General features: G+C 48.5%; 2 protein-coding genes across 4 annotated transcripts; both read right to left on the reverse strand.

Moving 5' to 3' along the window:
- Nucleotides 1-3573: 3573 nt before the first annotated feature.
- Nucleotides 3574-9021, reverse strand: BCL2L15 (BCL2 like 15). Of its 2 annotated transcripts, none has more exons than XM_065403385.1 (4): nucleotides 8747-9021; nucleotides 6235-6380; nucleotides 5452-5667; nucleotides 3574-4773 (listed from the first exon to the last, which is right to left on the reverse strand). In XM_065403385.1, the coding sequence occupies exons 1-4, from the start codon at nucleotides 8877-8879 to the stop codon at nucleotides 4756-4758; spliced, it is 513 nt and encodes a 170-aa protein (XP_065259457.1). In that variant the 5' UTR covers nucleotides 8880-9021; the 3' UTR covers nucleotides 3574-4755. The 2 variants fall into 2 exon arrangements, with proteins under 2 accessions (XP_065259457.1, XP_065259456.1); XM_065403384.1 differs by having other exon boundaries at nucleotides 6235-6419.
- A 1079-nt stretch (nucleotides 9022-10100) lies between these two features.
- AP4B1 (adaptor related protein complex 4 subunit beta 1) lies at nucleotides 10101-20964 on the reverse strand. 2 transcript variants are annotated; one of them, XM_065403015.1, is made up of 10 exons: nucleotides 20852-20964; nucleotides 20404-20628; nucleotides 18360-18490; nucleotides 17580-17727; nucleotides 16323-16819; nucleotides 15475-15558; nucleotides 14409-14512; nucleotides 12293-12500; nucleotides 11560-11844; nucleotides 10101-11265 (listed from the first exon to the last, which is right to left on the reverse strand). In XM_065403015.1, exons 1-10 carry the CDS (start codon nucleotides 20962-20964, stop codon nucleotides 10838-10840), a joined length of 2223 nt encoding a protein of 740 aa, XP_065259087.1. In that variant the 3' UTR covers nucleotides 10101-10837. The 2 variants fall into 2 exon arrangements, with proteins under 2 accessions (XP_065259087.1, XP_065259088.1); XM_065403016.1 differs by lacking the exons at nucleotides 17580-17727; nucleotides 18360-18490; nucleotides 20404-20628; nucleotides 20852-20964 and adding an exon at nucleotides 16932-17017.
- Nucleotides 20965-21841: the final 877 nt, after the last annotated feature.

Raw genomic sequence — 21841 nt, forward strand, 5'->3', positions numbered from 1 at the left:
ATTGCCAACTTGCTCCAAATGTCAGAGCACTGCGCCAAAGTGTTACAGATGACAAGAGCTTGACAAGACTTAAAAAAGGATCAAGCACTTATAAGGACAATGAGAACTTTCAGTTACAGAAGGAAGGACTGTAATGAATTATAAAGAAGATCATGCTTCAGGGTACAGGCTGATCACTGAACTGCCCAGGGTTAAAGAAAGACTTCTAGGTGGGCAGGATATTCCATAATTGTCTCACTGGGTTTCCTGAACTTTCCTCTAAGACATCTGGCACTTGCCTCGGCTGGTGCCAGGATACCTCACTAGATGGACCATTGTTTTGATCCACTATGGAAATCCCCATGTTTCTATTTAGAAATAAGGGCAATGAATGGGACAACAGAATTCAGCACCACTGTTTGAAAAACAAATGGTAACAATGTGACTTTTGCTCCTAAATTCTGTGGGCATTTTTGAAAAAAAATCTCCCCCCGTCGATCTTGTGCTTGTTGTATTAAATGTTTGTTAAAAGGATCTTTTACCTGCAGATCCAATATTTCCACAGTGGCTACTCAAAATGATTTATTGTCCTCTTTGGCTTTAGTAGTTGGATCCCAGTTCCATGGGCTGTTCTGCGCTGGCTGTTCCTGGTTATTCTAGTAGCATCTTTAATCATCATTCAGAGCACCAGGACATAGAAAAGTGGTGAGTTTCTTTTAACTGTAAAGACAATTTTCATTCAGTTCAATAGCACAATCAACAGTGTAACAATTCTCTACCAAACGGTCAAGCAAAAGATGCTTGTGTGTATAATTCTATATAAAAGCTATGTATTAAAATACTATTAATGTGCATTTTACTAATATATGCTCAAATGTAACTTGAGAGACTAGGCAGGTCTTGATTTTTTTATTTCATTTGCTGTAAATATTTTACAATATTTATAAAGACAATTTCCATTTCTACTGAAGCTTTTTAAACCTATGATCAAGGAAAATAGCTTATTTACTGAACAGAAGCAGTTTCCTGCTTCTGCACTGCTGGAAGCTAGCAGTTCCCCCTAGAACACTGCTTCTGGGTATTGCCAGTAGTGTGCGCTCTGATATACTTACTCCCAAGCAGTAAATCTTTGACCCACCAGGTCTTAACATATGGTATACTTATTCTCTGAAGTTTTTTTAAGTGTAAAATTTTAATTGCTTTACATTTCTGTTCATATCAATGGAACTGTTTTCTCATGTGGTTTTGGCATGAGGTTTAAAAAACAAAACCAAATACCAACAGAAGTTGAGTCCTAAGACTAATACTGTAGTGAGTTGCAGCTCTTTGCTAGCAAAAACCTGATACTTTGCTCTTATGATACGTCATGGTCATGACACCTTACCAATTGTTTCCTCTTCCTTTATATACCATAAGCCTGGAGATATTTGATTAAAATATAGATACTTTGAATTAAAAAAACCTACCAGTAAAATTGTATTAACAAAATCAAAGGTACCCATGGATTATAAATTTGTCCCAAATCCTTGATAAATGAGAATGTCATGCTTCTTTAAGAGTGAGCTGCCTGCTTGCAGCTTGACCCAACCGTACCCTTATTCACTAATAAAGATGCCCATTCATGAAATATTTAAGAGGCCCAAATTATTCATGGATCATGAGCATAAGTCAAATCTGGAACCTGCATGGGAAGCTAGGAAAATTATTTTTCTACAGTAGAAGATTCGACTCCTAATGTGCCAGGATGATGCATCTATATTTATCCTGCTGCTCTTCTATATACAAGGGCAGGTGACTATGCAGCATCTAGATTACTTAACCACCTGCTGGGTTTTATACCGGGCTGCTCTGAGTGGGTTTGAGTGCAGGGTTCAAACACAATCAGAAAGCACATTACAATAAAAATATCCTTTGGTTTTAGATTAAAACAAACGGAAAGATTTTATTTTTAAGACTTCATTTCCAGAATCTTTGAAGTGCCCCCCTCCATTATCCCACCAAGAGAAGGTCAGAGAGACTCGCATGGTCTTTGGTGAAGTCTAATTTCCAGGCCATCACCAGCATTGCGATATTGCCTACCCCCTAGCACAGGAGGGTGCGATCATCTGGACCTGTTATCAGTAGAACATCTTGACACCTCCAGCACACTGGGTCACCCAAAAGACCACACTTCTCTGTACACCATTCAGCATACAGGAAGCAATGTCTTGATAAACTCCGAATACACAGACTGTTCTAGCAACAAAGACCATATGCAAAATCCAGTTTCCAGTCACATTTATAACTCTCTCTTTTGCATGTGAGCTGCACTCTATGTTCTAAAAATGCATTTGACAGATGCTGTGCACACAAAACAGGTTCAGTTAGCTTGTGCGTTCATCACATTAATCTGAAACCTACATAAGGTTCCTAGACAGAGATAATGCCTGTGTGTATATTTGGGGTCCACCCTTCCCAGCCAGGCTTCCCCAGATCCAGGCCAGAGTACCTAGTCCTGCTCCACCAGACATCACTGCTAGGAGACAGGTTCAAGGGGCTCCAACTCCATTAGCCTTTAAAAAAAAAAAAAAAAAAGTCCACTATGCCAAACTACTCCACCTTACACAACTTCCTAGTGAAACTTCTCCAGCTGACAAGACCCAAACATCCAGAGTGAGTCTACAGTGGCAGAAAGGAGAAGACTTCAAACTGGGAACCAGATAGGAGAGGAGCAAAACCCCCTAAACTTCCTAGACACTCAAAAGATTCTGCACCAGTAGTGAAAATCTCAGACTGAGTGTCCCTGGATAGATAGCCAGCAAAGCAACGCCTTTGGGGATTTCAGAGTTAGTTACAGACTCACAAAAAACAAGCAAAATGGCAGAATTATTGGATTTTTGTCACAAATCCAGTTCAGAGTACTTCTGCAGAACTCTTGCCTGGTTTTCTGAGTGGCAAGAGACCTCTCTATCCCCCAAAGAGACATTTCTGTCAAATTTAAATTTTGTAAAAGCAATCCTTCATGTAACTGTAGAGCAACAGAAATGTGTGAAAATTCTAAGGGAAAAACCACCATTTTAAAACAAACACTGACCTGTAGCGTTTGAAACCCAAACATGGCCACACTAAGCCCCTGTACGCCAGTGAAACTGATGCAATTGTCCAAGTAGAGAGAAATGCAGATAGCAAATGAAGTGCATAAGAATGACAAACTGGATTTTTATATTCTTCCCTTCCAGTGATCCAGGGTGTGTTAGGAACAGAGACACACACTTGTTTGCAACCTGATTTTTAAATGGACATCTTCCATTTGAGAGGCTGTAAGGGCAAATCCCCTAATTAAATCAACTAGCAGTACAGCTACTTTCCCTCAAGCCAGCTCACACCCTGCTGGATTTCCATTCCGAGGGGCCCACAAGACCCAGATCCAGGTTGGAATTAAGTATTTAATAATTACCCTATTGCCTAGAGACCCCAAAAGAGGATTGGAGCCTCTTGTGTTGGGTACTGTGCAAGCACACAATAGGAGATGTGGTCACTGCCCTGAACAGCTTACAATATGAGACCAGATGGGAGGAAAAGGATGCAATCAAATTCATATAGTTTGCATTGATACAGATTCATTTGCTCATTTTATTAAAAATACATTAAGTTGGGCCATTGTGCTCATCTGCCTCTCAGCCCAGACATCACTGACCCACTGATTTCCTATAGGTGTCAGAGCTGAGTCTGGAGGAGAGAGAAGTGGGTTTACAGAGGAATTCCAAATAACTCCCCACAGATCCCTTGAGTAGCAGCAGCTGGCTTCTGAGGGGACCGCTGGTGGGGTGGAACCATCTCTCTATGACCGCCCCAGTGATGATTTGGGGTGGGATATTCCAGGTTGAGCTGGCTCTCCCACAGAGTCCTATATGGTATGTAGGCCTTGTTTCACTGACCTACTCCTATAATGAACTGATTCAACAGCAGCATCCCAACGAGCCCTCTGCAAACTGCAGGATCATGTAAAACCTTGAATCCTTATGGAGTCACTCCAGCAAACCCAAGTGTAATGTGGCACAGGCTAAGACACAGATTTGGTGTAGCTGATTTTACTGCAGAGCGTATATACCAGTAGCTCCTGGGGGACTGTATGTGAGTGCCTCTTTCTGTTAATACCAACTCCTAGAGGTAGCAGGAGGAGGTTTGACTGGGCTTTCAGTGAGCATGGCGAGCTAGAGAAGACAATTCCCCTAATTGTAGAAGTTTGTTAACTCTTAGAGCACTAGAGAAGTAGGATGGCCAAGAGAGTGTTCAGTGCTACCAGTTCTCACATCTGTGGGCTCTGCTATAAATAGCATTCTTCTTGTTCACAGTGTCCTCCTTTTTGGCTTGCTCGGACTCAATTCCTTGGCTGGTCTGTTTCCCAACACGATACTAGGCAGCCATCTCTGGCTCCCTCTCCCTTCGGCGTTACAGGGTAGGAGTTCAGCACCAAAGCTGGCAGAACAAATGTGTCGCTGTCAGTCCTCACACTTAAAAGTTGCATTTACAGCCTATGTTGGAGGGAAACCAAATCAATCCTACAAATTATTTGTAAATAAATGAATAAGTGCAAGAACAAGAGAGCCACATCTGGTGTGGAAGAATAGCTCCATGTTGAGGTGTCCCAATTACTGACTGGATCGATCTTCGGGGCAGAGGGAAGTAGAAAGACTGATGGCTGGGAAAACAATTTTCAGAAAACAGTTTAATAGTTTAAGTCAAGTCATTGAAAGCTGCCATTTCACTCCCTGGGAGGCAGTGTAGCCTTTTCCATCAGTTTTCAAAGTTCTCCTAAAAGAATTGAAAGAAAGAATTAAAAACAATGGTTAACGGAACTAGCAGTAAGAGAGATGGCCCAAGTGCAGGATAGGGAAACCAGTTCTACTCCCAGCTTGCATGCCAACTTTCCCTCTGGCCTGGGCCAAGTCACTTCATCTTTCCAGGCCTCAGTTTCTTCAGCAGTAAAATGGGGAGCCCTACCCCCATAAGGGGGTGAGAGAAAGTGTCTGTAAAGCCCTTAGGAGCTAGAAAGAGCAACATATGATTAACTTTTATTCCTTATGAACTTATCTAGGGCAGAAATGTTAGAGACTCAGGGTGCTGAGACAGCGGTGAAATCCCATTGAAGTCAATAGGAAGGATACCATTGACTTCAGTGAAGGCAGGATTTCACCAAGACGTTTAACACAGCAGTGCTTCAGATAGAGAGACAATAACACCTGAAACGTAGGACTATTAGGGGAAACAATCTGGTGTTTTTGGGGTCAGTGGCCAGCAATGCCAGGGCATGCCCCAGGATGGCATGTTGCAGGGCTGAGCAGCTAGGCTGACAGGGTTAGGACATCTCCTTGGACGTGCCAATGAATGGTGCCCTCAGAACACTGGGTTGCACTGTAGCCAGTTCAGACTAGCAAAGGAACAGAGCCACAAGTGTCAACAGAAGAATTTCAGTGACCGTTGAGCACTCACCCAGCCACCACGGGTCTCGATGTATCCTCTCACTTCACGGTTCCCATTAATCAGCTCCACAAGCTGGATTCGACGGGCCACAGCTGGAACTTTCCGGGAAAGGTATGCTAACAATTTCACAGACACTGCCAGAAAAGCCCTCTCGTAGCCCAGCCCAGGATTCAGGCTGCTCCAACTCTTGCTGAGAGAATCCACCATGACTCCAAATTCCTCCACCTGGAAACACCAAGAGGAGGCTTTATAAAATACCACCATTAAAATAAGTCTTGGTTCAAACCCCACAGGGTTACCCAGGCCTGGCTTGCTCTGCTCTATGATTGAGGCAGGTGACCCCTTTGGCCAGTGCATTGCTTGGTACATCTAAAGTCAGACTGTAAGATCGTCAGGGCAGAGACTATATGTACTAGGTGTTTGTACAGTGCTACTGTAGTTCACACAACAGTGCTGGGGGAGAAGGAGGGGCAGTTTCCAATTTAACGAGGACTGCAAAGAGCTTAGAGCTAGAGGAGCATGAGCATTCATATTGAAACTGGGCTGGGATGAGTTCCAACCTCAGACCAGGCTCATGTCAGGTCAGCTAACACAGGCTGGGGCTGTTCAGACAGCTCCCCTTCTTCATTCCCCTCCCGCCCCCCATTGTCCAAGAGCAGCCCCTCCCATCTCAAGACAAAGCATCCTCTCACATAATAGCACTTCAGTTAAGAAAGGAGGTGCTGGGCTCTACAGCATATTGCAGGAGAGGGATAGACCCTGGCCTAAACAAAGAGAGTGCTTGTGCATTACCTTTCCCTTAGCCATCTCAGCAATGACGCGCTGGGCAGGCTGCTCCAGATCCTCGTTATATTGGTCTCCTAGTCTCCGCAGACGACTGGCAATAATAACTGAATCAAAGGTACTTGAAGCTTCTGCTCCTGCAGAGAGCTCACCTTCTAAGACGGCAGAGAGAGAGCAGGAAAAAGGGGTACAACCTGCAGGTCAAGTGGTTGAGGTTGAGAATGCCTGTTTCATATCTAAACTTATTTTTTAATTATTTTACATTACATGAAAAAAAATAGTGTTAAAAGAATGTGAAGTCAGGCACACAGAAGTTAGGAAATGCCAGATGAAGATTCCCCATGCAACCTTAATTTGGACCCCTTGTGCGTATGCATTATGGGATGATCTTTAATTATCTTATCACAGAATATTTCCTAATAGTTCCTAATTAAAAAATCCAAAAGACTAAAAACCAGAATTTTTATCATGTGGAATCATACGGACACCTGATTTGGGTCATCAGTCGGGTTCAGAACTTTAGATCCACAGCACAGACCTGTACCACTTGAGTTAAGAGAGTAACTGGTAACAGAACGAGGCTGAGTACGAGGTTCAGGCAATAGGCGAGACACACAGTTTGCCAAAGGGGTTAACACAGCTATTTGCTGACAGCAGAGGAACACAGACAACTCCTGGGTTCAAATCTAGGTTCCGGAGGACAGTGTGTCTAATGGTGAGACCCTTCTGCCCTTGCCCCTGGCCTCCCACAAGCCTGACCCTCTCTGCCCCCTCCCGTCTGTCTCAATAACTCCACCTGACATGGGTTCATGTTCCAGTTCACTACCCTTTCCAGACCCTAGTCTCATCCTCCTACCAACATCCCCAATGCCCAACTTATTTCTTCCTCCTCCTCCATGCTTCCTGGCAGCCAGCAGGGGGAGCAACGAGAACAAATTAGAGATTCTCTGATTTGGTGCCCAGTACCCCAGCAGCCCCTGTCAGCTGGGAGCAGCATTTGCAGAAAAAGGCCTGCTTATCCTCTGCATTTCCAGGCTGGAATATGCTCAGTACAGGCAGAATCTTCAGCAAATTCACCCGTCAAACCATTTAGTTTCTAATAAATGTGCAAACTGCAATTTTTCAAAGGCTTAACAATTTAGCCAGTTTGGGCTCTTTTGCCACAGGGATGGTAAAAGGCACAATCCTGACACAAATGTGCCCTCTGCCCAAGTTTCAAGTTCCTGCTCAAATGCAGGATGGTGCTAGAGCTTCTCAGCAGAACGGTTTAAAAAATTTAAGATGGGCAAAACACGTTTCCCTAAACACATTCGAAGAAATAACTATTTTTTCTTGACATTTTCCAAAGCAGAGTTCAGCCTGAGGCAAATGCCCAGCACTGAAAATTTCAATCCAAATTGTTACACTTTGGCAAAGTTGTAAGCCACTGAAGATCGGAAGTGTTGAGCAACTTTATCTAGCGGGGTTGCTAGCTGCTCCGCCCAGGCTGGGTAAGTCCTAGTTGCCCTTTCTTATTACATTGCTAAGTTGCTCTCTTATTACTCCAAATATTTGGATATTTTAATATTTAGCAGCCCCCAACCCCCTGTAGAACTCTGGCTTAAACCCCACACTAGATTCCACAGGTTCAGGAAAACGTAATTTGAGCTGCAGCCATTCACCAGGCTGTTTTCACAATACTCCAGTCAGTGGAAATAGACTTGTACGTGACTCATTAGCCTGATGGGAGCTCAGCACAGGGGACAGGCAGATGGGAGACTCCCTCTGGGCCAAGCTTCCCTTTCCTCCTTCAGCTCCCTCCTCCAAGCAGGCTTCCATGAAACCTTTGAGAAACAAATGCTGCTTGATGCTTACAGCACCTCCCACTTGCACCAACTTACAGCCACTCTCTGGGCCCGATTGTCTTTTGGCTGGGTCTGAACTAGACTGTACACTCCCTGGGACGGAGACCAGACCCTTCCTTATTTGTTAAGCCCCAAGTACAGTGTTGGTACTCGATACATTCATGATAATTAGTTCTTTGGTTACAAGGACCAGGATCAGTTACACTTTCCCCATCACTATTAGGACAAGTTATTTTTATGGAGATTTGGTGAGTGAAAAAGTTACTGGCATTTATAACTTGAATCCAAAAATCCCAGGTGCTCTACAGACTATTACAAATATATGTAAGCTGCACATTTGTGATGCAGCCTGGGTTTTTCAATGACAAGCAGTCAGGATCTCCATTTTGCATCTCATTGGAAAGAGTCCTTTCCAATAGCATAGTTCTCCATAGCCCCACATCAGGGAAATGGTTCAACCTGGACTGAGAGGGAAGGGCAACACCGCTCCTTGCAGTCACCTGAAGACTCTCATGGAAATACTGACCTGTGCCAACCCTGCTTCGCTTGAGACCTGCCAGCCCAAACTGCAGCCCACCTCTCCATTCCAGGAACACCCCAACAGGACATTTACCTAGAACCTTCAGCCAAGAAAGCCTCCTGCCTCCCCCAAGAGATTTGGTCCCAGGTGACTTTACCTGCGTGTGACTCAGCAAAAGAGTCTGTCTCCAGACTGCGGGAAGCAAGCCATTCGTCTTCCCCTAGGAGATCAGAGAGAAGTGCCTCCACAATGCACTCTGTTTGCTCCTCAAAAGTCCTAGGGCTCTTCATTTTAATACGTCCCCCCCTTGGATTATCTGAAGTTCAAACAGAAGCCAAGCTGCCCCTGCAGCTGTTCCTCTTCCGGGTAAGGTTTGTGCACAGAACCTTTAGAAGCTTTCCTCCTTCCTGGTCAGCTCAGCATGCGTCACACCCTCCCAAGGGCAAGTGCCTTAGGGAGACTCCTCCTCCCCAGGGCAGGGTAAAGCACTGACAGGCTATTTCATCCCTCAGTCTTGCTCTCCTGCACATGGGTGCGGCAAAGTTTCACAATAACCATTTAGTGTAAAACACAGCTGTCGAGAATGAAGTTTTTCCAAAGTCCATGCTTCACCAAGGGATACCCTGCCTAGAATGAGTCTTGGACTCAAAGGTCATGTCTACACAGGGACTGGAACCAGGTTACCTGCAACTGCGTAAACATGAGGAGTTGCTGACAGGGTACAAGGGTGTTTTTGCTGATAATTTCATAATGCAAATACGCTCCCATCACCCAGAGCAGCCAGAGGTGTGGCTAAGTGAGCTCAGCTCACACAGGAAAGGTCCTGTAAGCTGGTGATAAGAGACACCAGACTACAGTCTATGCTTAAACCCAACTGCAGCTATAGCAGGCAGCCTTAGCTGAGGTTTTGCTAGCGTGACCATACCTGCTGAATGCTTACTTACTGCAGAGAACAGATCCACAAAGATTGTCAGTGGACTTCACAGCAAATTCTGCGCTGCTGCTCCCAAGGTAGCAAGAGCAGCCACTTCACCAGCACAAGATGGGTTTTATGGCAATGAGGGAAGAAACCATTCCCTAAGTGTGGGAGGTCTAACCTGGTGTGGCTCTTAACTCAGAGTCACAGGGTGGACACTGAGGGTACATCTACACTGCATACAAAAAGCCATGGCAGCAAGTCTCAGAACCTGGGTCAGCGGATGCCAGCTGGGAGCTAAAAATAGCTAGTTGTGTAGACATTCCCAGTTGCGCTGATGCCCGAGCTCTGAAACCCAAAAGTGGGGGCTCCGGCCTGAGTGGGCACTTCTACACTGCTCTTTTTAGCCCTGTAGCATGAGCCCATGTCAGTTGCTGGGGGCTCTGAGACTTGCTGCCATGGTTTTTTTGGGGGGGAAGGGGCAATGTAGACATGCCTTAAGAGGGAGTTGGTTCAGCCCACCTGTGCCTCATTACCCATCTCACAGTGGCACATGATAGAGGACAGCTGGTCTCTATCAAGAGAGGGGAACAGGAAACAGTGGCATACAGTGCAAGAGCTGCAGTGAGCAAGAGGCTCCTGGTGCAGACTACAGGGGAAAAGAAAAGAACACTCCAGGAAGGTTTGGGAGTGGCCTACTAAAAGCAGCCAGTTGAGTTGAACTTCATAGACTTTATTTCCGGATTTTGAAGTTAATAAGCCCAGCCCTAAGGAGCGGTGGTTGAACAGAGAGAAGCTTGCATGTAGTTTACTGCGGAGCCCTGAAGAGGAACACTAAGGGTCTGTCTCCACTGCATACTCCATATGGCAGCACATCGAGTATATACACTGCATGCCCCTCTAGCACAGGTATAAACAACATTCCCAGTCCTCTCTAGAGAGATCTGACTCCAATATTAAATCTTTCTTTTATTCATGTAACTAGCACTGGAGTTGTTCCTGCTTCAGTGACAACATCAGAAGCACCAGACTGACGATCCATCCCCCAGCCTTCAGAGTTGCGAGACCTTGATGGATTTTGAATCTTTCCCATGCACCTGTTATAATGCAGTATGTGAAGAAACTAGCTACACTCACACCATATGCTGCCCCTGGGCCACACACTATTCCCACTGGCACTAATGGCAGCACTAAGGCAGATCGGGGGCTGTTCAAGGCTCTTACAAACAGTTTAGAAGAAGAGCAATTTAACTTCAGTAACGCCACGCTGAGCCGTAGAAAAGATCTTCCCTACACCCCGAGTGAGCCTGCTCCGAGCAGGGCTTAGCGGAATCAGGATTTCAGCCCTAGGACTGTCCCCATTACAGTTCTTAACACTGAGATAAAGTGTTGCAGCGCCTCAGTCCTCTCCTCACTCTGCTTCACTGAAACCTGCATCTCTGAGTTCTCGGTCTCAAGCAGCAGTTCTGTTAGGAAGAGACAGCCAGACTCATCCTGGGCACTGAGATAGGCTTTCCATGGCTGGGCACCAGCTTTACTCATAGCAATAGTCTGGATGTGGACAACCTGAAGCGCAGTCTGTATGGTGTCTGGGTGAGCAGCTCCATGCCAGGGCAGAGCCTGCTGGCAGTTCACATCCAGACTCAGCCAGGTCTTCTCAAACTGCTCTGCAGTCAGGTGTGCCTTGGGGATTAAAGTCAAGCCAGCCGAGTCGGAATGAACCTGGAGAACTTCCTTATTCCCTTCTGAAATCAGTGACTCTGAAATCAAATATGGAACAGGGTGAGAAATGGCATTGGGAATGCTGCCCCCAGTATCACCAAGAGTGTCTGACGGACCTATCAGCAACACAAACCCGGGAAGTGTAATGCCTCCAATATTCCACCGGGGTGAGCAGACTGTGAACAGCCAAGTGTTAAGTGAAAGGCTGAGACCCCATAACAGCCTTTTGTACTCAGGGCTTCAGTGCTAAAACCTGGGATCCTCCCAGAGGGTCAAACATAGGAAGATTTATCAATGGAGGAAGGTATTTTTCTAGCTGAGCGTGTGACTACCTGTTCCTGCAGTCATCGGAGCAGCAAAGGGAAAGCCTCCGCAGCGCGGCTCCATTGCCCAGTTAGCAGTGACAACTGCCCAGCGCGCTTTCCCATATATGGGCACCAACGTGTTAAACTCTGAAGCCCATTTGTTCACAGGTCGCTCAGCCTGATCCTCCAGGAGTCCCAAAGAGGGATCAGACTTGGGGCTGCACAGCACTTGCTTCGCTTCTTCCACGCCAGCTTGTAAGAGACGATAGTAGAACAGCCCCCGGTCCCGTACCACCATATCAGTCTCTTCCTCTGGAAAGATGAACACACACACGTTCACTCAGGGCATGCTAGCATTCATAGATCAGACCTCAATGGACAACCCTTCGCTGGTACATACCAACCAACACCTGGATCCTGAGTGCTGTCCATTTCCTCTACCACTTTGCAAAGCTAGGGGCCAAACAGCAGCAGGAGTAGCAGCAGCAAGGTGGTAAACAGGAGCAAGGGCAAAAAGGCAGACAGGAAGAGGGCTAGATTCTGCATTTGCATCCACATAGGAGGATGTCAAAAACTTATTTTAAAATTCATCCGGATCTTTGAGCTGAGGAGTTTCTGCCACAAAATTCCCATCTGTCACTGCAGTGTGTGCGAGAGTCCCCAGCAGGGACACCCCCACCTATGCAGTAATACAGCAGGTGCCCTGACATAAATTTAGCACAGGGCTGCGGGCATGAGAGTCTCAGCAAGACATACCCACCTATGCAGTAATAGAGCAGTCGCCCGAGTATGTCCTGGCATTCGGCAGGACGAAACAGGAAGAGTCGGACCAAAGCTGTCAGCAACTCCATCTTCACTGCTGGAAACGTCTCCGATCTCACATTCTCGACAAAGTCCTCCAAAACATAGGGAGCATTGGGAACTCTCTCCCCATGCACTCCCAGGAGCCAGATCAGCGCTTGCTTGCCCTGGGGAGTCAAACAACACCACCGGATGCTCAGAGCCAAGCCACTCCACACTGCACTCCTAGTACAACCTGTGACCAAGGACCTTTGACACCAACTGGCAGAAGGCACAGGGGTACATATGAGTACAGGGATCCCCTGGGTTCACCAAAAGGGGTCATGTGGTGGCCATATTCATTGCAAGATGTATGTAAGGAAAGCGTGAGGAGTTACGAATACATGCTGAAAATTAGGTTCTCTAGGTTTTGTAGGTAAAGGCAGGTCACTCAAAGATTCTGTGCCTTGAGACAAACTTCTCCAGACAGGAGATGGGAGACCTGGTGGACCATTGTGTACCGTGGGTCTAACAACAGAAGTTTAACAACATACTAAATCAAATGCTGAAGAAGAGCTTGCGGAGACTTCAGAAGGAAATTAACAGGAACAGCAGGGGGAGAGGTAGAAACCTATTTTCAGGTAAAGATCAAAGGTCTGGTCTGGAATATCTGGGGCTCTACAGAAACATCCTGGCATCCTTCAATCTCTGAAGACAAGTGGTCAGTAAGCTTGAGGTTATGAAAGGGGGCTCTCAGCCATCCTGGCTAAAAACACTGAGAAAAGGACTTGGACTAAGCGATCCTGTAGGAGACAGGGAATGTCTTGTGAGTTAAGTTTTGGCTCTAAAAGGCACATCATGTTATGATTTTCCTTTACATGTAACCATCTGTTTCTAATATTTTTATTTACTGTCATTTGAATCTCTGCTCTTTGATAAAGTTATTGTTTTCACTATAAATCTATCTAAGTGCTGCATGTTAAGTGGAGTGGGGATCCTGAGTTGAACCTTGTGTAAGTTGGTGTGTACTGTTCCTTCGGGAGAAGCAAAGCTGAGTTCTGAATGTTCAGTGGAACAGGAGCTGGGTAGTCCAGAAGCTTGGTACATGCCTATTGTTAACCTCTAGAGAGAGTGCGATGCCTGCGGACACCTGGATGGCAGTGCTTGTATTACGGGGGCTGGTGCAGCAGGCACTGACAAGACTCCCTCATGCTAAGGGCAGGAATTAGCGAGGTGCCTCATAACCCTGGGTACCCCTGAGAAGAATTACACCATCACCAGAGCATCAGGTGGACTGGGAACCCCAGGCTGCAGCTCACCAGGATGGTGCTCAGCTCAGAACTGTTTATTGGAGAGAGGAGTATTCAAGACAAGTCTCCTGATATTTAAATAGTAACATCAGCCAACACAAACACCTAGCACTTAATACCAGGCTTTCCCTCTCCAGAGCACTGGACCAGCGCGAACCAACAGCCTCACAACAGTCCTGTGAAGCAGGACTTTTGTAATATCCTTTTACAGACCGGCGAACCACAGCAGAGAGGTGATGGGACATGCCCAGGCATCAGCATGATTCCATGTCAGAGCTGGAATAGAATTCTAGAGTCCTAGCTCTCAGGCTAGTTCCCCAGACCACACTTCTATATGCCCTAAATACAGTGGTTATCTGGGGTTAAGGGAAGCGGTGGGATCTCCGCTGTCCTAGCCCAAAAGGGGCCATGTACAGACAACGTGGCTGACATCACTGTACTGAGGAGGGGCCTGCAAACAGTGCTGCTCTAAACTGCCAAGCAGCAGGTGCTCACAGATTCAAAGGCCAGAGCTTCCCTGCACCCCATGGAGAAGTTTTTCTACAGCCTAGGAGCTCCCATCATTCAGATGCTCTTGAGATTCAGCCTGAATTTGACTAGGAGGGATGGGACGTAACTGAACAAAGGCATAATCCCTCATCCCACCCCAAATGATTCCTCTCCCTCCTTGGTGCTCACCCCCTTCAAATACTTGTTTGGCCACTCCAAGCAGAGCTGGCTCTGTTTATCAGTTCTACATGACAGGAGACGGATCGCCATTCGGCTAACTGCATGAAGCCTCCCTACCTCGCTGTCCTGCATCGCCTCCTCACAGCTGGGCAGAGCCTGGCACACAGCCTCAGTGCACTGGGGACAAAGCCACACCAGGTCCCGGAAAGCCTGCACCACAGCTGCAGTGGAACAGAATGCTCAGCATCTAACAGCAGCTTTTTAAAATCACCACCCCAAGAAAATACTTCACCACCTATCAGATCTGGCCGATTCGGAGTGAGCCAGGTCAGTGCTGCACTCATTCATGCTATTTGGAGCACTTTTCTTCAAAGCCTCACAGCACTGGGGTTTGCCATAGTAAATGTAAAGCCTTTGCTCTCCCCATCCAAAATAAAATGCTTAAATGGCAAAGATTGCTTCTTTGGCTGCAGTGACGCAATCTCCCCCAGCCATCCCCTGTCCTTGAGAAGGCAGTGACTGACTGTCTCACAGCAACAGTGTTTTAAGGTGAGTCTCATCAACACTCTACAGCAACTGCTGCTAACTTATAAACTTGCATATACATTCTACAAATTAATTCATTTGGTGACTGGAAAAAGCTGCAATTTTGAAAGCCCATAAAAGGTGGAGAAAAATTATTCAAAAGAAGCGAGTGAAACAGTGAATGATGTTAAATCTGAAAGCAGCAGGAAAACCAGAGAGCAGAGTCAGTTACATCAGTGACTGAAATTACAAAAGGGGCAGAGACTAAAGCAGCCAGTGGGAAACAACTTCAAGGTCAGAACTTTCAATCAAGTTGACCTTTATAAAAGAGCCATTAAAATATCTCTGTACAGTCCCTCACCCCCTGAGCTAGCAGGTTCAGTCCACATCACACGGTGGATGGAGCTGTGTCCGGTCCCCGCTTAAGCACAAGGAAGGTAGCTAAGATAGGAGAAGTTATAAAGTCCACAAAAGGAAGATGCCTACCAGGTTAGAAGCCACACCAAATGATTAGCTTGTGGTCACCTGGACAGGGATTTCCCAAATCCCAGCCCAGAGCCACACAACTCTACCAAAGCTAGATGTCCTGGTGGCGAGGTCATTTCTTGAAAGCGTGAAGCAAACAAACCCGAGAACTCAGCCAGCAGCAAATCCTTACCTGAAGTGATATGTTCTTGCTTAAGCCCTAGGAGCTCCGTTAGAATCGCCACACACTGCTCTGTGTACGTCCTGGCAATGCTGCCTGAGGAAGCACCAAGGGGAACAAGTCAAGCTTTGGTCAGAGAAACAGACAGGCGTGCCTATGCTATCCACCACAAAGTCATGTTAGAGTGATATTCTCCCTCGTCTGAAAACACTTGTTAGCCTGCTATTATGGCAGAGAAACAATCTACAGGTTGGTCCTGCTTTGAGCAGGGGGTTGGACTAGATGACCTCCTGAGGTCTCTTCCAGCCCTGACATTCTAGGATACCGCTCACTACAGCCCAAAAAAAATGAAAAAAAAAAAAATCCTGAGGAGAATGCTCTAGTTCCCTCAGCACACACACAAATGAGAGAAAGTCTGGTACACCTAAGGGAAGAATCCATTCACAATTTAAAAACAGACATTTTAAATGCAATATTAGGGACCCCAAACAACCTTAACTCTGCCCCCATAGCACTACCCAGAAATTTAGGGCCCACCCATCCACCCCACAGGTTCATTACGATTCCACGTTTTCATGCTCCCTAATAAGATGAGTGGGTGGGTAAAGTCACCTCATGTGCACATCAGTCCAGCCCAGCCTGCTAGGAGCCAATGGCTTGCTAGCAACTTAGCATTTCTGGGGCACCCGGATCCCCGTATTTCTGGGGATCTGGCTCAGCCTGGGGTGCGGCACCAGGACGGCTCTGACACACAGTGCTCTTTCGTCGCTGGCCTAGGCTTGTTTCGGTGGAGCAAGGCCTATTTGAGAGATTTCAGAGACAACCCCCGGCTGTTTCTGAAGCAAAAGCAGAGCTCTTACCTATGGCGAAGATGGCCCCCTGGGCAAGCTCGGCTGACACATCAGTGCAGTAACTCTTCAGCTCCTCCAGCACCTGCTGCACATTCTCATCATTCACCAGCTCACACAGCACTTCCATCTTCTGACATTTAATGTAATGGGGCTCCGAGTAGGAACAGAAAAACTTCTTGTAATGGCTGCTAAAGTGGCCAGGCAGGCTTCCCAGGATCTGGCGCACATGACACAGGGCAGCGAAGCAGAGCTCCCGGCTCTCGGAGGTGCAGGCCGCCAGCAGTGGCCCCTTCACTCTAACTAGTACATCTGTCTGTACCTGTGGGAAGTCCTTGGCCAACACCAGAAAGAGTTTGGTGGCTGCCATCACAACACTGGGGCTGCTGCTCTTGAGGGACCCATCTAGTAAGCTGAGGATGTCGAAGAGTTCTTCCTCACTGCGGGGTTTGTAGCGCAGCAGGAAGGCCAGCACCTCACTCTGTCCCCACTGGTCTAAGTCAGACATTCTGCCAAGAAAGCAGCACGGTAAACAGGTCACAAAAGATGCAGCACTACAGAAGGATCATTCCAGGGCAGAGCCTGCAGCTGTTGCACTTTGTATGGTTTCAGCATACCCACCAATTGCCAGGTTTGTACATGCGGATACCAGCATTCTCTCTCAAGGGAACCAGTCAGTTCACATGCACGCTGAAGCTGAACTCTGTCTCAGTCACTCACACCTGCCCTCAAGCACTAAATCAGAGAGAAACACTGAGAAAGTGCATGGCTAGAGCAAAAGAGAAAGGATGCCACTCCCTTGACTGAACCAACCCAGACCTGTCTGAAGAGAAGCTGATTCCTTCAGACACTGGACACCATCCCTGCCACATTACACATATTGGGAGGTAGTGGGACAGACAGGCTAGAACAGCTGGTCCTACACTGATGTGCCCCAGCTGTTGTCAGGGAAGAAAGAACCTTTAGATAAGCCACGATACAACTTGTAATTCTAAATAAACCGATAGTTGGTCACAAACTTCTCCTGGAAACTGAGGTTGGTTCTGTGTATCACTGGGAAGGCCTCAGATTTCACATGTGACAGTGAGGTTAATCTGGCACTCTCCTATCTTTTTGAGGGGTGGGAGGGAACGACTTACAGCAATGGAATGTGTTTCCAAAGCCTCCTCTCAGCTCTGCCAGGAGCGGACACATCTGCTCTGCTCACATACAGAACACAGGGGGATCTCACTAGAGTGAAGCTTCCAGCTTCTCACACAGAGAACAGACCTTTTGAGAAGGTGATGGGCTATGGGCTTGTTGATGACAACTCCTCCTTCCCGCCTCAGAATCTCTTCTAGAGCCCTCAGACAATTCACTACTACAATGGGATCCTGGTCACGAAGCAAACTGTATAGCTCATTCACCAGCACGCCATCTGCAGAGACACAAAGGCACTTAGATCATCAGACTCAGAGGCACGGCATCCATTCAGGCAAGACAGTCACTGTCCATGAGCAGCCTCAGGAATATGGGGACCATGACACTGCGCCTAGGAGGAAGAATTGTTACCAGCAAACTACAAACACCCTTGACTTTCAGGAACATTAGAGTATGGCATAGGTATTCTCCAAAGAGCCCTCTCTACACAATATCACTGCACGTGTGGTAGTCAGGTGCTAGAGGAAGAGGCTCACACATAGCACAGAAAAAGAAGCAGGAAAGGAAGAGTCCCAGCCCAGTGAAGCAGCAGATATGAAAGGAGTATTCCTCTGTGGAAACTCACCCTGCCAGACCTGAAAATGCCCAAGAAGCAGATTCCATTAGGGATCTGCCTTATGTTCACAGGCTGCCCCCCTCCCCCTGCCTCCACTCCTGTGGGATCCAAAACCAACGCACAGCCCAGTGAATCCAGGCCAAACAGGGAGCCTTGACTCTAAAGAGCCACATCTAAATGAGTTGTATGTATCTTATCTAGTAGAGAAGCATAATCTTCCTCTCCCCAGTGAAAGCTCTAGGACAAAGTATGACCATACCCTCCTTCCTCCAGTGCAAAATCTGACTACTTACCCACTTCGGTGTCACCTTGGAGTTTCTGCATCTTTGCACAGCCAAGAACAGCTACTCTCCTCACATAGGACGCTTTGTCTCGCAGACCATTCAGAACGGGCTGCTGGATGTACTCCTGTATGCCAGGCATCCTATGAATAAGTATGTATCATTCTGGATTCATTCAAAATCCCTCAAGATATCCTAGGGTGCTCCCCCATCTACAGCAACCACTTTTACAAACCAAGGGCTTTCCTTGCTGTTCTCTTTCAATAATCCCCCTACACGCAGGTAACCATTTTCCATTCTGTGCACATCTCTTTTGCGTCTTTTAAAAGAATTAAGCAGCATAAAGAAAACACTCAAGGCATGTGTGTCATTTTTGAAGTCCTGAGTCCCCACCCAGAATATCCAGGCACTTCTATTCAGATGAATACATTAGAAAGCCAGAAGGGATCACTGTGATCATCTAGTCTGACCCACTGCATAAAACAGGCCATAGAATGACCCTGAATTAATTTCTATTTGGCCCAGAGAATATTTAGAAAAACATCCAATCTTGATTTAAAAATTGCCAGTGGAGATTCCATCATAACCTTTGGTAAATTGTCCCAATTGTTAATTGCCCTCAATGTTACGAATTTCCACCTTATTTCTAGCTGAATTGGTCAAGATTCACCTTCCAAACACTGGATCTTCTTATATCTTTGTGTGCTAAACTGAAGAGCCCATTACTAAATATTGGTTTCCAGGGTAGGTATTTATAGTTTGTGATCCCATTTCTTTAAACTAAATAAATTCAAGGACCTCAATGTAACACTCTAAGGCTATGTCTACACTATGCACCTTTTAGTGACACAGCCGTACTGCTAAAAGGCGTGCAGCGTAGCCGCTGTTTGTCAGCAAGAGAGAGCTTTCCTGCCAACAAAAAACTTGCACCCCCCACAAACGGCAGTAGCTTTGTTGGTAGAAGAGCTCTCCTGCCAGCGGCGCTTTTCGTCAGCAAAACTTTTGTCCTTCAGGGTTGTTGGTTTTCAACGCTCCTGAATGACAAGTTTTGTCTACACTGGACCGTGAACGACAAAACTTTTAAGACAGTGGTTCTCAACCTATTTACCATTGTGGGCTGCATCCAATGCTACCTGTATGGCTCTGAGGATGTCACATGGGCTACAGCTCAAGTGCTGATTGGGCTGTAAGCAGCCCATAGGCTGCAGGTAGAGAACCACTGCTCTTAGACAAGTTTTGAAAACCTTTAGTCATTTCTGTGGCTCTTCCCTGAACCTTTACCTATTTATCAGCATCCTTCTTGAATTGCCGAAGGCAAAAGCAGACACAGCATTCCAGTAGCAGTTGCACCAGGCCAAACAGAGAGACTATAACCTCCCTTCTCCTACTTGAGTGTCCTCATTGCCTGAGCACCTAAGCCAGAGGTGGCCAACCTGTGGCTCCGGAGCCGCATGTGGCTCTTCAGAGGTTAATATGTGGCTCTTTACCTAGGCACTGATTCCGGGGCTGGAGCTATAGAAGCTAACTTTCCAATGTGCTGGGGGGGTGCTCACTGCTCAACCCCCTGCTCTGCCCCAAGCCCTCCCCCACTCCACCCCTTCCCCCAAGGTCCCTGCCCTTCCCCTGCCATGCTCTTGCTCCTTTACCCTTCCCCCCATAGCCTCCTGCACAAGTGAAACAGCTGACTGCAGAGGGAGGAGGGAGTAGGTGCTGATTGTTGAGGGCTGCCAGTAGGCAGTAGGTGCTAGGAAGCTGATGGGGGGCTGCTGACATATTACTGTGGCTCTTTGGCAATGTACATTGGTAAACTCTGGCTCCTCCTCAGGCTCAGGTTGGCCACTGCTGGCCTAAACAGTCTATAATCATAATCTCCCACACCCCCAGCCGCTTTCTCAGGCAGGTGGAGATCACTAAAACGATGACTAACAACAGACTGCATTCACCTAGGAAACAGCAACGTTCCCAAGAGCTAGGCCACACCACTGCACTTAGGTCCCCACTGCTAAGACCATAGGAAGGGTCATGCGTCCATCTCCCAGCCAAGTCGCTTCCATACCTGAGGCTGCACATGCTGCGGAGGGCGAGGCCTCTGACCATGGGGTTGGGGTCGGAGCAGTCTTTGCACAGGGTGTTGATAGCCAGCAGCGCTAGGTCGGGCTGCAGAGAGGCGTACGTGCACATGTACAAGTAGACCAGCTTCTTCTGCACAATGTCCCCCGTGGCACTGGCCTTCACCATCTCCATGAAAACCCCGGACACATCCACGCCTTGGGTCATGCGCCTGAAACCGCCGCACGAGCAGCAGAGAGAGCAAAGCCGAGCTCAGGGCAGGGGCAGGGGCAGGGGCAGGGGCAGGGGCAGGGGCAGGGGCTCGCCCGCCCTCCCTCCCGGGCCGCCGCCGCCGCCAGCCCCGCTCGCCCCGACCCGCCCGTCCCAGGGGGGCGCCCCGGCTCCGCTCGGGCCCGTCCCAGCCAGCCGCGAGGCGGCGCGTGCACGGGCCGTACCGGATCACGCGCAGCAGCACGTTGCGGTAGCGCAGCCGGTCGGCCTGCGCGTGGCGGTTGGACAGGGCTCGGCGCAGCTCCGCCACGGCATCGTCCGCGCCCCAGTACGGCATCCCCGCTGGCGTTATGTTGTTCCGGTAGACACCGCCCCCGGCTCTTCCGGATGGGCACAGGAAGTCCCGCCCCAAACCGACCGGACGAGTGGTACCAACTCTCACTCCGCACGCGCACTGCATCACTACCCAGAGCGCCGCCGTCGCACCACGCATGCGCAGCATATCCAACGTTCTCGGAGAGCAACGGCCCCGCCCACCATAGCAAAAGGACGCATGCGCCTAATCGGCCCTACTACTGTGATGCACTTCGCGCTTGCGCAGAGCCGCTCGCTGGCGCTGCCACTCAAGTCATCGGCGGGAACGGGACGTTTAGGAAGAATCTGGTTGATCGGGTGAGGCAGGTCTTGGATCCGGATCCACCCGCCCCCCCCGGGCCCCTCGCTCCGGATCCACCCCCCGCCCTGCCCCCAAGCCCCTCACTCCGGATCCACCCCCCCCGGGCCCCTCGCTCCGGATCCACCCCCCGCCCTGCCCCCAAGCCCCTCACTCCGGATCCACCCGGCCCGTGCCCCTCACTCCGGATCCACCCCCCGCCCTGCCCCCAAGCCCCTCACTCCGGATCCACCCCGCCCGTGCCCCTCACTCCGGATCCACCCCCCGCCCTGCCCCCAAGCCCCTCACTCCGGATCCACCCCGCCCGTGCCCCTCACTCCGGATCCACCCCCCGCGCCCCTCACTCCGGATCCACCCCCGCCCGTGCGCCTCAATCCGGATCCACCCCCCGCCCTGCCCCCAAGCCCCTCACTCCGAATCCACCCCCGCTGCCCTGCTCCTGCCCCTCACTCCTGACTCGCAACCCCCCCCAACCCTGCTCCTGCCCCTCACTCCGGATCCACCCCCCCAGACCCTGCCGGTGCCCCTCCCTCCCGACTCG

Source organism: Emys orbicularis, chromosome 4 (genome assembly GCF_028017835.1).
Source record: "Emys orbicularis isolate rEmyOrb1 chromosome 4, rEmyOrb1.hap1, whole genome shotgun sequence".
In the NCBI taxonomy this organism is placed as follows: Eukaryota; Metazoa; Chordata; order Testudines; family Emydidae; genus Emys; species Emys orbicularis.

Coding starts and splice junctions, on each gene's coding strand:
- AP4B1 (XM_065403015.1), bottom strand. CDS start 20,964: ATGCCGTACTGGGGCGCGGACGATGCCGTGGCGGAGCTGCGCCGAGCC. Junction 20,629..20,851: donor GTGCTGCTGCGCGTGATCCG/GTACGGCCCGTG, acceptor CGGCGGTTTCAG/GCGCATGACCCAAGGCGTGG. Junction 16,820..17,579: donor GCCCATCACCTTCTCAAAAG/GTCTGTTCTCTG, acceptor CTTTCTTGGCAG/AATGTCTGACTTAGACCAGT.
- BCL2L15 (XM_065403384.1), bottom strand. CDS start 8,879: ATGAAGAGCCCTAGGACTTTTGAGGAGCAAACAGAGTGCATTGTGGAG. Junction 6,420..8,746: donor TTTTGCTGAGTCACACGCAG/GTAAAGTCACCT, acceptor CTTGACCTGCAG/GTTGTACCCCTTTTTCCTGC. Junction 5,668..6,234: donor CTGAGATGGCTAAGGGAAAG/GTAATGCACAAG, acceptor TGGTGTTTCCAG/GTGGAGGAATTTGGAGTCAT.